The sequence below is a fragment of the Cryptomeria japonica genome, chromosome 7 (assembly GCF_030272615.1).
Source record: "Cryptomeria japonica chromosome 7, Sugi_1.0, whole genome shotgun sequence".
In the NCBI taxonomy this organism is placed as follows: domain Eukaryota; kingdom Viridiplantae; phylum Streptophyta; class Pinopsida; order Cupressales; family Cupressaceae; genus Cryptomeria; species Cryptomeria japonica.
This window is the reverse complement of record NC_081411.1, coordinates 631,488,448-631,499,653: the sequence shown is the minus strand read 5'-3', so window position 1 is coordinate 631,499,653 and position 11,206 is coordinate 631,488,448. Positions and strand designations below refer to the sequence as shown.

The following is an 11,206-nucleotide window of genomic DNA, read 5'->3' as shown; positions in this document are numbered from 1 at the left end:
CAACTCACTAAATGGTGCCATTAAAAGATATACAAAACTATACTTGCATATTTTATCGAAGTACAGTACAAATACCTGCATCTATAAGTCGAAACGCCAAAGTGATACCAAGAAGGAGGTTACAGCAGCAAAAGCGGACTATGCAAAGATCTATCATCTGTACACTGGCATCGTCAGAGAATCAGTTTGACCTTTTGCGCAGAGTTTATCGTCCCTCTACAGAAATAGAAATAGAAGCATCTGCGCTGTGACTGTAACATTTAGGAGATCTCCAAGTATTACTCATCTGCAAATGAAACGAAGCATCAAAATTTGTTATTGGAGCTTCTTCTTCAAGTGTTTGTAGAACTTGTCTCATTCCAGGCCTACCATCTAGCTGAGGATTAGAACACAGTAGCCCCAATTTGAGGACTCTCTCCATCTCAGCTTCAACGTATTGCCCGCCAAGATTCAGGTCTGCTGCATCCATCAGACTGCCATTGTCATCAAGTTCTCTTACCCAGTCTACCAGAACTACTTGAGCAGGTTGGAGAGAGGGATCGACAGGTCTCCTTCCGCAAGCAACCTCCAACATCAAAATACCAAAGCTGAACACATCTGTGGCGGGGCTGACCTTTCCTGTGTGTATGAGCTCTGGTGCGATGTATCCTAGCGTTCCCACCACGCAAGTAGTCTGTGAGATTTCATTGTGCTCGTAGAGACGGGCAAGCCCAAAGTCCCCTAACTTTCCGTTAAACTCCGAGTCCAACAAAATATTGCTGGACTTGATGTCCCTGTGCACTACGCGTTGCTCCCATTCTTCGTGGAGATACATCAACCCCGCAGCGACATCCGTGAGGACTCTGTACCTCTGACCCCATTCAAACACCTTCTTTGGGTTTCCAAATATCATTTTGTCCAGGCTCCCATTTGGCATGTAGTCATAAACTATGAATAGCTGGTTTTGTCGCCTACAGAAGCCTCTGATCTGGACAAGATTTTGATGTTGAAGGCGACCAAGACTTGAGATCTCAGCTATGAAGTCCTTAACCCCATCATCCGTTTCTCTCAGAATACGTTTCACCGCCACCTGGAGGCCGTTTGTGGGAAGGACTCCTTTGTAGACCTGGCTAAAGCCTCCGCATCCCAAAAGTTGCTTCTCTCCGAAGCCCTTTGTTGCAATATGTAGGTCCTTATACTGAAACCTGTGAGGCCAATACTCAATCTCCCATTCTTCAATAAGATTTCTGTATTGCTTTGTTTTCAACCGAACAAGTGATGCTGCCACCACCACAAGGAGGAGGACAACGCAAGCTATCGTAATACCAGCAATCAGTCTGGCGTTTGAGTTCTTGATATCTCTAGGTATGAAGGATGGAAAATTAGATGTGTTCAGAAAAGTGGCAGTTCCGTTTGTATTGAAGCTCCAGCAAAGGATGTAATTCTCTTCAAAAACGACTCCCATAGCTGCTGAGAAACCAACATACATTTCTTCTTCTACAATTTTAGGCAGAGACGTATTTTTCATAAATATCAGTGGCGTTTCTGGGCGTTGAGAACCAGCTTCTGCAATGGTGACCCTGAGCTCGTTTTGAAGATGGTCATAATCAATCCAAGCCTGAATATTCTGTCCACTCTTGAGATTCAAATCTTGGAAATGATTGTTGCCCGCCCAGAAGCCGGCAGGCGTAGAGTTTACAGACCTGAGATCGTTGAGATCCACACCAACGTGATTGTCGTTGATGTCGTGAAATTCCAAGTTCTTTAAAGTTGAGAACTCGACGGCAAATAGATGATTAGAGGCCTTTCCCATACTTGATATGTTTCTAATCAAGCCAAGGTACTGATTGGATGAAAATCCCTCTAGGGACTTGTGGGGGGTCATTAAATACGCCATACCAAAACCGCTGTGTGAAGTTGAAGAAGGAACAATGCTAAACACAAAACTTGTGCTGAAAGAGGAGATAGAATTCAGAGAACCACGATCTTTCATATGTATGGGATGTTGATAAAAAGCACGGCCGATACTGTATTGGAATTGACCATTAAGGGAGATGGCATTAGACTTCAGTGAGGCATCCGCAAACAATTCGAGGGACGACGCATTGAATTGGTTGAAGATAAAATTTGTATGAGCATCTACAATATTGAGCAACGGAGGGAAGAGGGAAAGCATAAGTATCGCACATACCCGTACCATTGTAGTGATCCAGATCTATTTCTATTCTCTCTCCTAACTTAAAGCACAACGACAACCAGGTAGCAAAATCAACAGAAAAAACAAAGGCAGATCAGAAATATGTTCTTTCAACATATGACCATAGAAACCAAAATACAAATACAAATACACGCAAGCAAGGAAATTTTTTTTTGTCAATCAAGATAGCAAAATTGTACAGATTTACCTTTATTCTATCTTGCAAAATTTCTATTGCTTTGCCTGATTCCCCTTCTCACGCCACTCTTATAATATTTAAAGGCTCTTGTTAATTTGAAAATCGAAACCTTTCCGGTTGCTCTTGTTGGAGAGAAAGACTCATATATAATTGTAGCTTTCGTGTTGCTCTCTGCCCTCATGGTCCATTTGGAGTTTAATTACCTCTCGTCCGTCGTCCATGTTTTCTCGAGGCTATTATTAGTCAATCATTTTAATAAATTTCAACCACACATTAATGAAAAAATAACCATCTTTAAACAAGTCGTTCAAAATCATCTTAACTATTCACATCAAAATGGATCATCTATAAATCTATCCTCCTATAATGTCCCTCCAGCAAACTCTTCTACATTATTGCTCCTTGAAATGGATTTGGCTATGTGCTTTGGATGCCGTTAATCTAGCTCTTTTCAACTTACCCTCGTGTTATGCGGAAATCATGGTGTTTTTAGAGCTAGATTAGCTACAGCCATGTGCTTTTGGTTGTCATTTGCAATTTGGATTTACTTTATGTTGTGGTATTTTGATCTTATTCTCATGCTTGATTTGATTTTAGTGTATGGCCTTGAGTACCCATTTTATGCCCTGTTTGATATACCGGTTTGTGACTATTCTAGACCCCTAGTATGTTGGATTGCATTATGGTGATTTGTGATTATGTAGTTATATTGAGATGCAAGATCACTTATTGTGTCATTAATGATTATGTTCCCTTTGCTATGCTAATGTTATACATACATACATACATACATACACACATACATACAAATATATATATATATATATATATACACACACGTATATATATACACACACACACCAAAACAATTGTTTTTTATTAGCTATTGTCAAAACAATATCCCTTGAAATATTCTCTACTATGTTTACTCTTTCTTTTTTACTCCGAAGAAATAATCTTTCATTTGATTCTATTGATTTCTATTATTTATTCAAATTCGTAAAAGTATTTGTCCTAGATCCCAAAATCCTATTTCTTCTATGTATTTCGGAAGGTGCTAATTTCCAAGAATGAGAATATTTGTGCTACCAAGGCGACAACAAGATTTGAGTTGGAGATCAAAGCAAAATGAAACCTATGTTTTCTAGTGAAATACCTCTTTCCTCTTTGAAACTCCTTTCAATCCTCAGATATTTGTTGAGCTATTTTTTCACGAAGTACTTTTAATATGGGATAGCATGCTCTATGAGGCATCCAATTTAGTATCGAAAGTGCCTCCATATAGGTACAACCACAAAGTTGATGAGCTACTCTACGTGACTACAAAACTTAACGATTCCACCAGAAAGTTTGCTATTCATTCAGAATAATCAACTCGTCAAATCGAAACAAGTAATTACCGAGGTTATGTATATATGTATATATACATATATATACATGCATATATATACATATATATATACATTTATGTATATATATACATATATATACATGTATGTATATATATACATATATATACATGTATATGTATATGTATGTATCTATATATATATATATATATATATGTATATACATGTATATGTATATGTATATGTATACATATACATATACATATATATACATGTATATACATATATATATATATATACATATATAGATACATACATATACATATACATGTATATATATGTATATATATACATGTATATATATATATATATAAACATATATACATATATATAGACATACATATATATATAAATATATATACATATATTTACACATAAATATATACACATAGATGTATCTATATATATATACATATATACATGTATATACACATACATATATATACATGTATGTATATATATACATACATGTATATATACATGTATATATATACATGTATATATACATGTATATATATACATGTATATATACATGTATATATATACATGTATATATACATGTATATATATACATGTATATATACATGTATGTATATATATATACATACATATATATATATATATATATATATGGGCCAAAGCACATAGGTGTATCACCAGATTTCTTGGGTGTTGCGTGGCACCCAGGTGGTGCCACATGGACCCTTTTGTCTGACCAAACTAAGTTCGACAAGACAAAAGTCTTTATAAACCCAAAATTCATTCAACCCCCCTCATTTGCACTGTGAGCTGCTTGGGAGTTCAAGTGAATAGAAGAAGAGCTTAACTCCAACCCCCTTCTTGCCAAGTAGGTTTTTTTGTTTTTATTTTGTAGTTATAATTTTATAAAATAATTTGTTTATTGTTTTAAATTTTTTTATTTGTAGATAAATTAAAAATATTAATTTTTTTTATTTTTTTGTTAGTATAGTTATAATTAAAAATAATAATTTATTTATTTTTTTAATTTTTCTTTATTTATTGTCTTAAAATATTAGGAAAATTAAACGTACCGAAAATAAAAACATAGACACATACACACATAAAACACCATACACACCGAAACCAAACTTACCAAAATTAAACATACACCCATACACACATACATTCCCATAGACACATATACAAATACGCCCATACACACACACATAGGCACACCCTACACATGAAACCGTACACACTCGTGCACCCATGCACATATGCTTACACACACCCATACACACATACACATGCATGCATATGTTCATGTACATGTACATGTACATATATAGACACATGCATGCATATGTACATGTATGTGTATTGGCATGTGTATGTGTATGCATACGCACATATGCCCATACACACATGCACCCATAAACCATAAACCCTACACAAACACATACACCCATACACACACACACATACACACACCAATGCACATATACGCATACACCCATAAACCCTAAACCCTACACACACATACACCCATACACACACACATACACACACCCATAAACACATATGCATGCACCCATAAACCCTAAACCCTACACACACACATACACCCAAACACACACACACACACATGTTGGGAAAAATGGTGTCTCAACCTTGCATTTATGCGAGGTTACTATTTATAGTAAGTTTTCATTTGAGCACAAAATGGTGTGAAACTATCCCTGAAGCTTCTGGTTGGCTAGATAAGCATTCCGGTAAAGTTGCGTCGCAAGGTCACAGCTAGTTTTGAAGATATTAAAGTTTTCATCTTGGAGGGGTGCGATAAAATGTTTAAACTTAATTTTGGGGGCTTTAGAGGCTATGAAACACCTTGAAAAGTGACCATAACCAGTGCAGCGGGTTATGAGGTGATAGAGCACTTCGCAAGCTTTCTGCCGCTTCAAACGGTTCATTAATCGGACACTCGGTTCTCAAGTTATGGCCTCCGGAAGTTTGTACTCCTGAAATAGGAAAAATAATTTGTATCGGATACATAAATGAGCTGTAAAAGGGAGCGACACATGTTGATGTGTGCTTTAACATGTCATAGGGCATCTAGAAGTGAAATAAGGTCAGCTACACCTTATTGGGTGGTTTTAGCCCATGGTTTTGTAATACCGTTTGACGGTTTCTTGTATTGTATCTCCTATTTATTAGGTGTGTGAGATAGAGGTTGTGTGTAAGAGTCTTATGGCTATTGAGTTGCCTCTGAATCTCTGATTAGTGGTACTCCTACGAAGAGATTTCTCTACAAGTATGTTGTAATCTGTTTTTGATTGCTGAATAAAATATTGGGCTGCTTTTGGAGTGTGGGGTTTTTCTCCCGAAAGGGTTTTCCCCACGTAAATCACTGTGTTGTGGTATGAATGTTGTTATATCTATTTCTATTTTCTGTAACCGTTGTAACAATTTGAAAAAATTTTACATTACCCTCCTCTCAAGGTTAGTGTAGGAAGTTGTTTCCGTTACTTTACTTCCTTACAAGTGGTATCAGAGCCTGATCACCTTTGGTTTCAATTGTGGGCAGTTGGGTTTTTTGAACTAATCTAGATTTGAGTGGAAGCTTGTGCAGAAGATACTTTTTGATCTTGTTGTAGGAATATTCAGATGGCGAGTTCGTCAGGGAGAATAGAGGTGGAGAAATTTAATGGAAGTAATTTTGAGATGTGGAAGTTGAAGATGGAAGATCTGCTAATAGATCGAGATCTGTGGGATGCTATAGATGCGAATGTCCAAAGGCCCTCAGATCCTACTGCGGCAACTCAGTATGATGTTATGGACCGAAAAGCCAAGGGTCTAATCAGACTGTGCTTGGTAGACTCTGTTCTAATCAATGTCCATGAAGAAAACTCTGCAAAGAAGCTATGGACTAAGCTTGGTGAGATGTATCAAGCGAAATCTTTATTAAATCAAATTTTCTTAAGAAAGAAATTGTATTCCTTGAAGATGGAAGAGGGTGGACGAATTGTAGACCACCTGGAAGCATTCAATATGTTGGTGGCTCAATTAGTATCTGTCGGTGTTAAGATGGATGAGAAGGAGAAATGTCAGATCTTGCTTTGTTCTTTGCCTGATTCACGAGATTCTCTTATTATGGCTATCAGTAGTACTTCTGTTGTTTTGAAATCTGAAGACATGGTGGGTGCCCTACTCAATGAAGAGATGCGAAGGAAGGTATCCATCAGTTCAAAGGAAGCCCTAACCGTTCGTGGAAGACCTAAGGAGAAAGGCAAGAAGAATGAGAAGCGTGACAAGTCCAAATCCAAAGGGAGATTGAAATCTCCAGGAAAGTCCAAAGTCATTTGCTAGAATTGTGGTAAATCGGGTCACATCCGTAAGGACTGAAAAGAAGAAAAGAAGAAGAAGAAAAAGAAAAAGTTCGATTCTGATTATGAGTCCGACAAGGAAGATGGTGATGCATTTATTGCGGCTTTGGCGACTCATGCAGGTAATGATGCCTGGCTAATTGACTCAGGTGCATCTTTTCATATGACTTCCAATAGAGATTGGTTTTCTAAATATGAAGGATTTAATGGAGGTAAGGTGTACTTGGGTGATGATTCACCTCTAGACATTGTTGGTTGAGGTAAAGTTAGAATCAGATTTTCTAATGGTAGAATAAAAAGGATTGATGGTGTGCTGCATATCCCTAGATTAAAATGAAACTTGTTATCTGTGAGCAAACTGATAGATGTGGGTGTGCAGGTAGTCTTTTCTGAAGCAGGATGTAAGACGATTAAGGGTTCTATGGTAGTTGCTAGAGGTGTTAGGTTTGGCACTTTGTATAAGCTTAAAGCATACACTGTTGAGTGTAATAGCACTTCTGTAAAAAGTAAATCTGCGGATACTTCACTGGAAGATTTGAAGGTTTCACCTTCAGTAGATGGAAATGGTTTTTAGGTACCTAAGGGTGCTCTTTCATCTGAAGCAAAGTTACCTGCAGAGAAGACTATGTTATGGCACCAGAGACTTGGCCACATTGGAGAAAAGGGTCTAAGGACCTTGAAAAATAAAAACCTTGTTGAAGGTTTGAATGATTGTAATCTTGACTTTGATTTCTATGAGCATTGCATTTATGGAAAACAAAACTGCGTTCAGTTTTACTCGAGTTCTCATAAAACTTGTGGTGTTTGGATCTTATCCATTCTGATGTGTTTGGTCCAGTAGATGTCTCTTCGATTGGAAAATCCACATATTATGTTTCATTTATTGATGATTTTAGTAGAAGGACATGGGTATATTTTCTAAAGAGTAAATCTGAAGTTTTTAGTCATTTTAAAGAATTTAAAGCAATGGTTGAGTTGCAGACTGAAAAGAAAATAAAATGTTTGAGAACTGATAATGGCGGTGAGTTTTGCTCTAATGATTTTGATAGATTCTGTATAGACTGTGGAATTAACAAGCAGAAGACAACTCTGTATTCTCCACAGCAGAATGGAGTTGCAGAAAGAATGAACAAGACACTGATGGAGAAGGCTAGGAGTATGTTGAGTGGTGCTAGTCTCGAATAAAAGTTTTGGGCTGAAGCTGTTGCCATTGCTTGCTACCTGATTAACAGGTCTCCTACATCAGCTCTTGTTGATAAAACGCCTATGGAAGCATGGTCAGGTCACAAGCCTTCATTGAGACATCTTAGAGTTTTTGGTTGCGAGGCATCTACACATGTACCAAAGGAGAAGCGAACAAAGTTGGAGAACAAGGCTGTGAAATGTATCTTCATCGGGTATAGTTATGGTGTGAAAGGATACAAGTTTTGGGACCCTATTGCACAAAAGGTACTTCACAGTAGAAGTGTTATTTTTAGAGAAATTAAGTCTCCTTCTGTTACATTACAGCCAGAACAGACTAAAAAAGAAGATGTGATTCAACTTCCTTCTACACCTAAAAGAGTTGAATCGAGACCCCTAGATAGGCAAGAAGTTGAGGAGAGCTCGTCTAGCTCTGAATTTTCAGAAGAGGAGGAAGAACCTCCAACTCAGCTTGTTCGAAGGTCTACAAGACATAGACAACCACCTGAAAGGTATTCACCTAATGATTGGAGATGTATTTTTGCTCTGAATACTAGTGTGGATGAACTGAAATCTGTAGAAGAGGCATTAGGTATGAATGATGCAGAATCCTGGAAGATTGCTATGGAGGAAGAAATGACAGCTTTGAAAAAGAATGATACATGGGATCTTGTACCATTTCTTGAAGGACAAAAACCTGTTGGTTGTAAATGGGTGTTCAAGAAAAAGATTGGTTCAGATGGAAGCATTGAGAAGTATAAAGCAAGGTTGGTTGCAAAAGGCTACTCTCAGGTTGAGGGTGTTGATTATGGTGAGATATTTTCTCTTGTTGCAAAAATGATGCCCATTATATTTTTGCTTTCTATTGTTACTGCTTATGATTTAGAGGTTGAGCAAATGGATGTGAAAACTGCTTTCCTTCATGGTGATTTGGAGGAAGATATTTATATGACAGAGCCGGAGCACTATGTGGTGAAAGGAAAAAGTAATTTGGTTTGTAAATTGAAGAAATCTTCGTATGGCCTCAAACAAAGTCCTAGGATGTGGTACCAAAAATTTGATACATATGTGTTGAGTTTGGGATTTGAACGTTCTAAATCAGATACTGTGTTTATTATAAATCTAATGGTGATCATTTCTTATTCATTGCATTGTATGTTGATGATATGTTATTCATTGGTAAAGGGAAAGGTATGATTTCAGAACTGAAGTCTCAGCTCGCTGCTAAATTTGAAATGAAAGATCTTGGTGCAACAAACCACATTCTTGGGATGGAAATTAGAAGAGATAGGGTGAACAGAAAGCTATGGCTAGGCCAGAGTAAGTATGTGAATTCAGTGTTACAGAGGTTCAACATGCAGAATTGTAGACCATTGAGTGTTCCTTTTACAGTTGGAACGAAACTATCTGTTTCAGATTGTCCTACATCTCCATTGGAGATGGAAGACATGAGCAGAGTGCCTTACCAGAGTGCGATTGGAAGCTTGATGTATGCTATGGTCTGTACTAGACCAGACATTGCCCAAGCAGTGGGAGTACTTTCTAGATATATGTCTAATCCTGGTAGAGTTCATTGGGATGCAGTCAAAAGAGTCTTCAGATATTTGAAGGGTACTTCAGAGTATTCTTTGTGTTATCATGGTAATTCAGTTGGAGACATGACTTCCCTTGATATCCATGGTTATGTGGATTCAGATTGGGCAAGTGATATTGATAGCAAAAGATCCACCAGTGCTTATGTGTTTACTTTGTTTGGTGGTGCAATTAGTTGGATGAGTAAGCGACAGGCTGTGGTTGCTTTATCCACTACTGAAGCAGAGTATATGGCAGCTACTCATGCTTGTAAAGAGGCCATTTGTCTTAAGAGATTATGTTCGGATATTGGAATAAAACAAGGTACAGTGACAGTTTACTGTGATAGTTAGAGTGCAATTAGCCTAGCTAAGAACCCGACATTTCATGCCTGGACCAAACATATTGATGTTTAGTATCATTTTGTTAGAGATATGGTCGAAGATGGTAGGGTGAAGTTGGTTAAGGTGGAAACTTTGATGCTGTGAGCACAGAGAAGTTCAGATGGTGTTTAGAGTCTATGGGCCTTATGGCCCCTAGCAATTGATTCATTGTGTTGACATTCCCTTCCGCTCCTGCAAGGTGCTTGACAAGTGGGAGATTTGTTGGAAAAAATGGTGTCTCAACCTTGCATTTATGCGAGGTTACTATTTATAGTAAGTTTTCATTTGAGCATGAAATGGTGCGAAACTCTCCCTGAAGCTTCTGGTTGGCTAGATAAGCATTCTGGTAAAGTTGCGGCGCAAGGTCATAGCTAGTTTTGAAGATATTAAAGTTTTCATCTTGGAGGGGTGCGATAAAATGTTTAAACTTAATTTTGGGGGCTTTAGAGGCTCTGAAATGCCCTAAAAAGTGGCTATAATTAGTGTAGCAGGTTACGAGGTGATAGAGCACTTCGCAAGCTTTCTGGCGCTTCAAACGGTTCGTCAATCGGACACCCGGTTCTCAAGTTATGGCCTCCGAAAGTTTGTACTCATGAAATAGGAAAAATAATTTGTATCAGATACATAAATGAGCTGTAAAAGGGAGCGACAAGTGTTGATGTGTGCTTTAACATGTCATAGGGCATCTAGAAGGGAGATAAGGTCAGCTACACCTTATTGGGTGGTTTTAGCCCATGGTTTTGTAATACCGTTTGACGGTTTCTTGTATTGTATCTCCTATTTATGAGGTGTGTGAAATAGAGGTTGTGTGTAAGAGTCTTATGGCTATTGAGTTGCCTTTGAATCTCTGATTAGTGGTACTCCTGCGAAGAGCTTTCTCTGCAAGTATGTTGTAATCTGTTTTTGATTGCTGAATAAAATATTGGGCTGCTTTTGGAGTG

General features: G+C 37.6%; 1 protein-coding gene across 1 annotated transcript; it reads right to left on the bottom strand.

The window, feature by feature from the left end:
* Nucleotides 1-205: 205 nt before the first annotated feature.
* Nucleotides 206-1,792, bottom strand: LOC131032626 (L-type lectin-domain containing receptor kinase SIT2-like). Its single transcript, XM_057963643.2, has one exon. The coding sequence runs from the start codon at nt 1,790-1,792 to the stop codon at nt 206-208; it is 1,587 nt and encodes a 528-aa protein (XP_057819626.2).
* Nucleotides 1,793-11,206: the final 9,414 nt, after the last annotated feature.

Bases quoted from the DNA above. Each gene is read 5' to 3' on its own strand.
- LOC131032626 (XM_057963643.2), bottom strand. From the start codon at position 1,792: ATGGGAAAGGCCTCTAATCATCTATTTGCCGTCGAGTTCTCAACTTTA.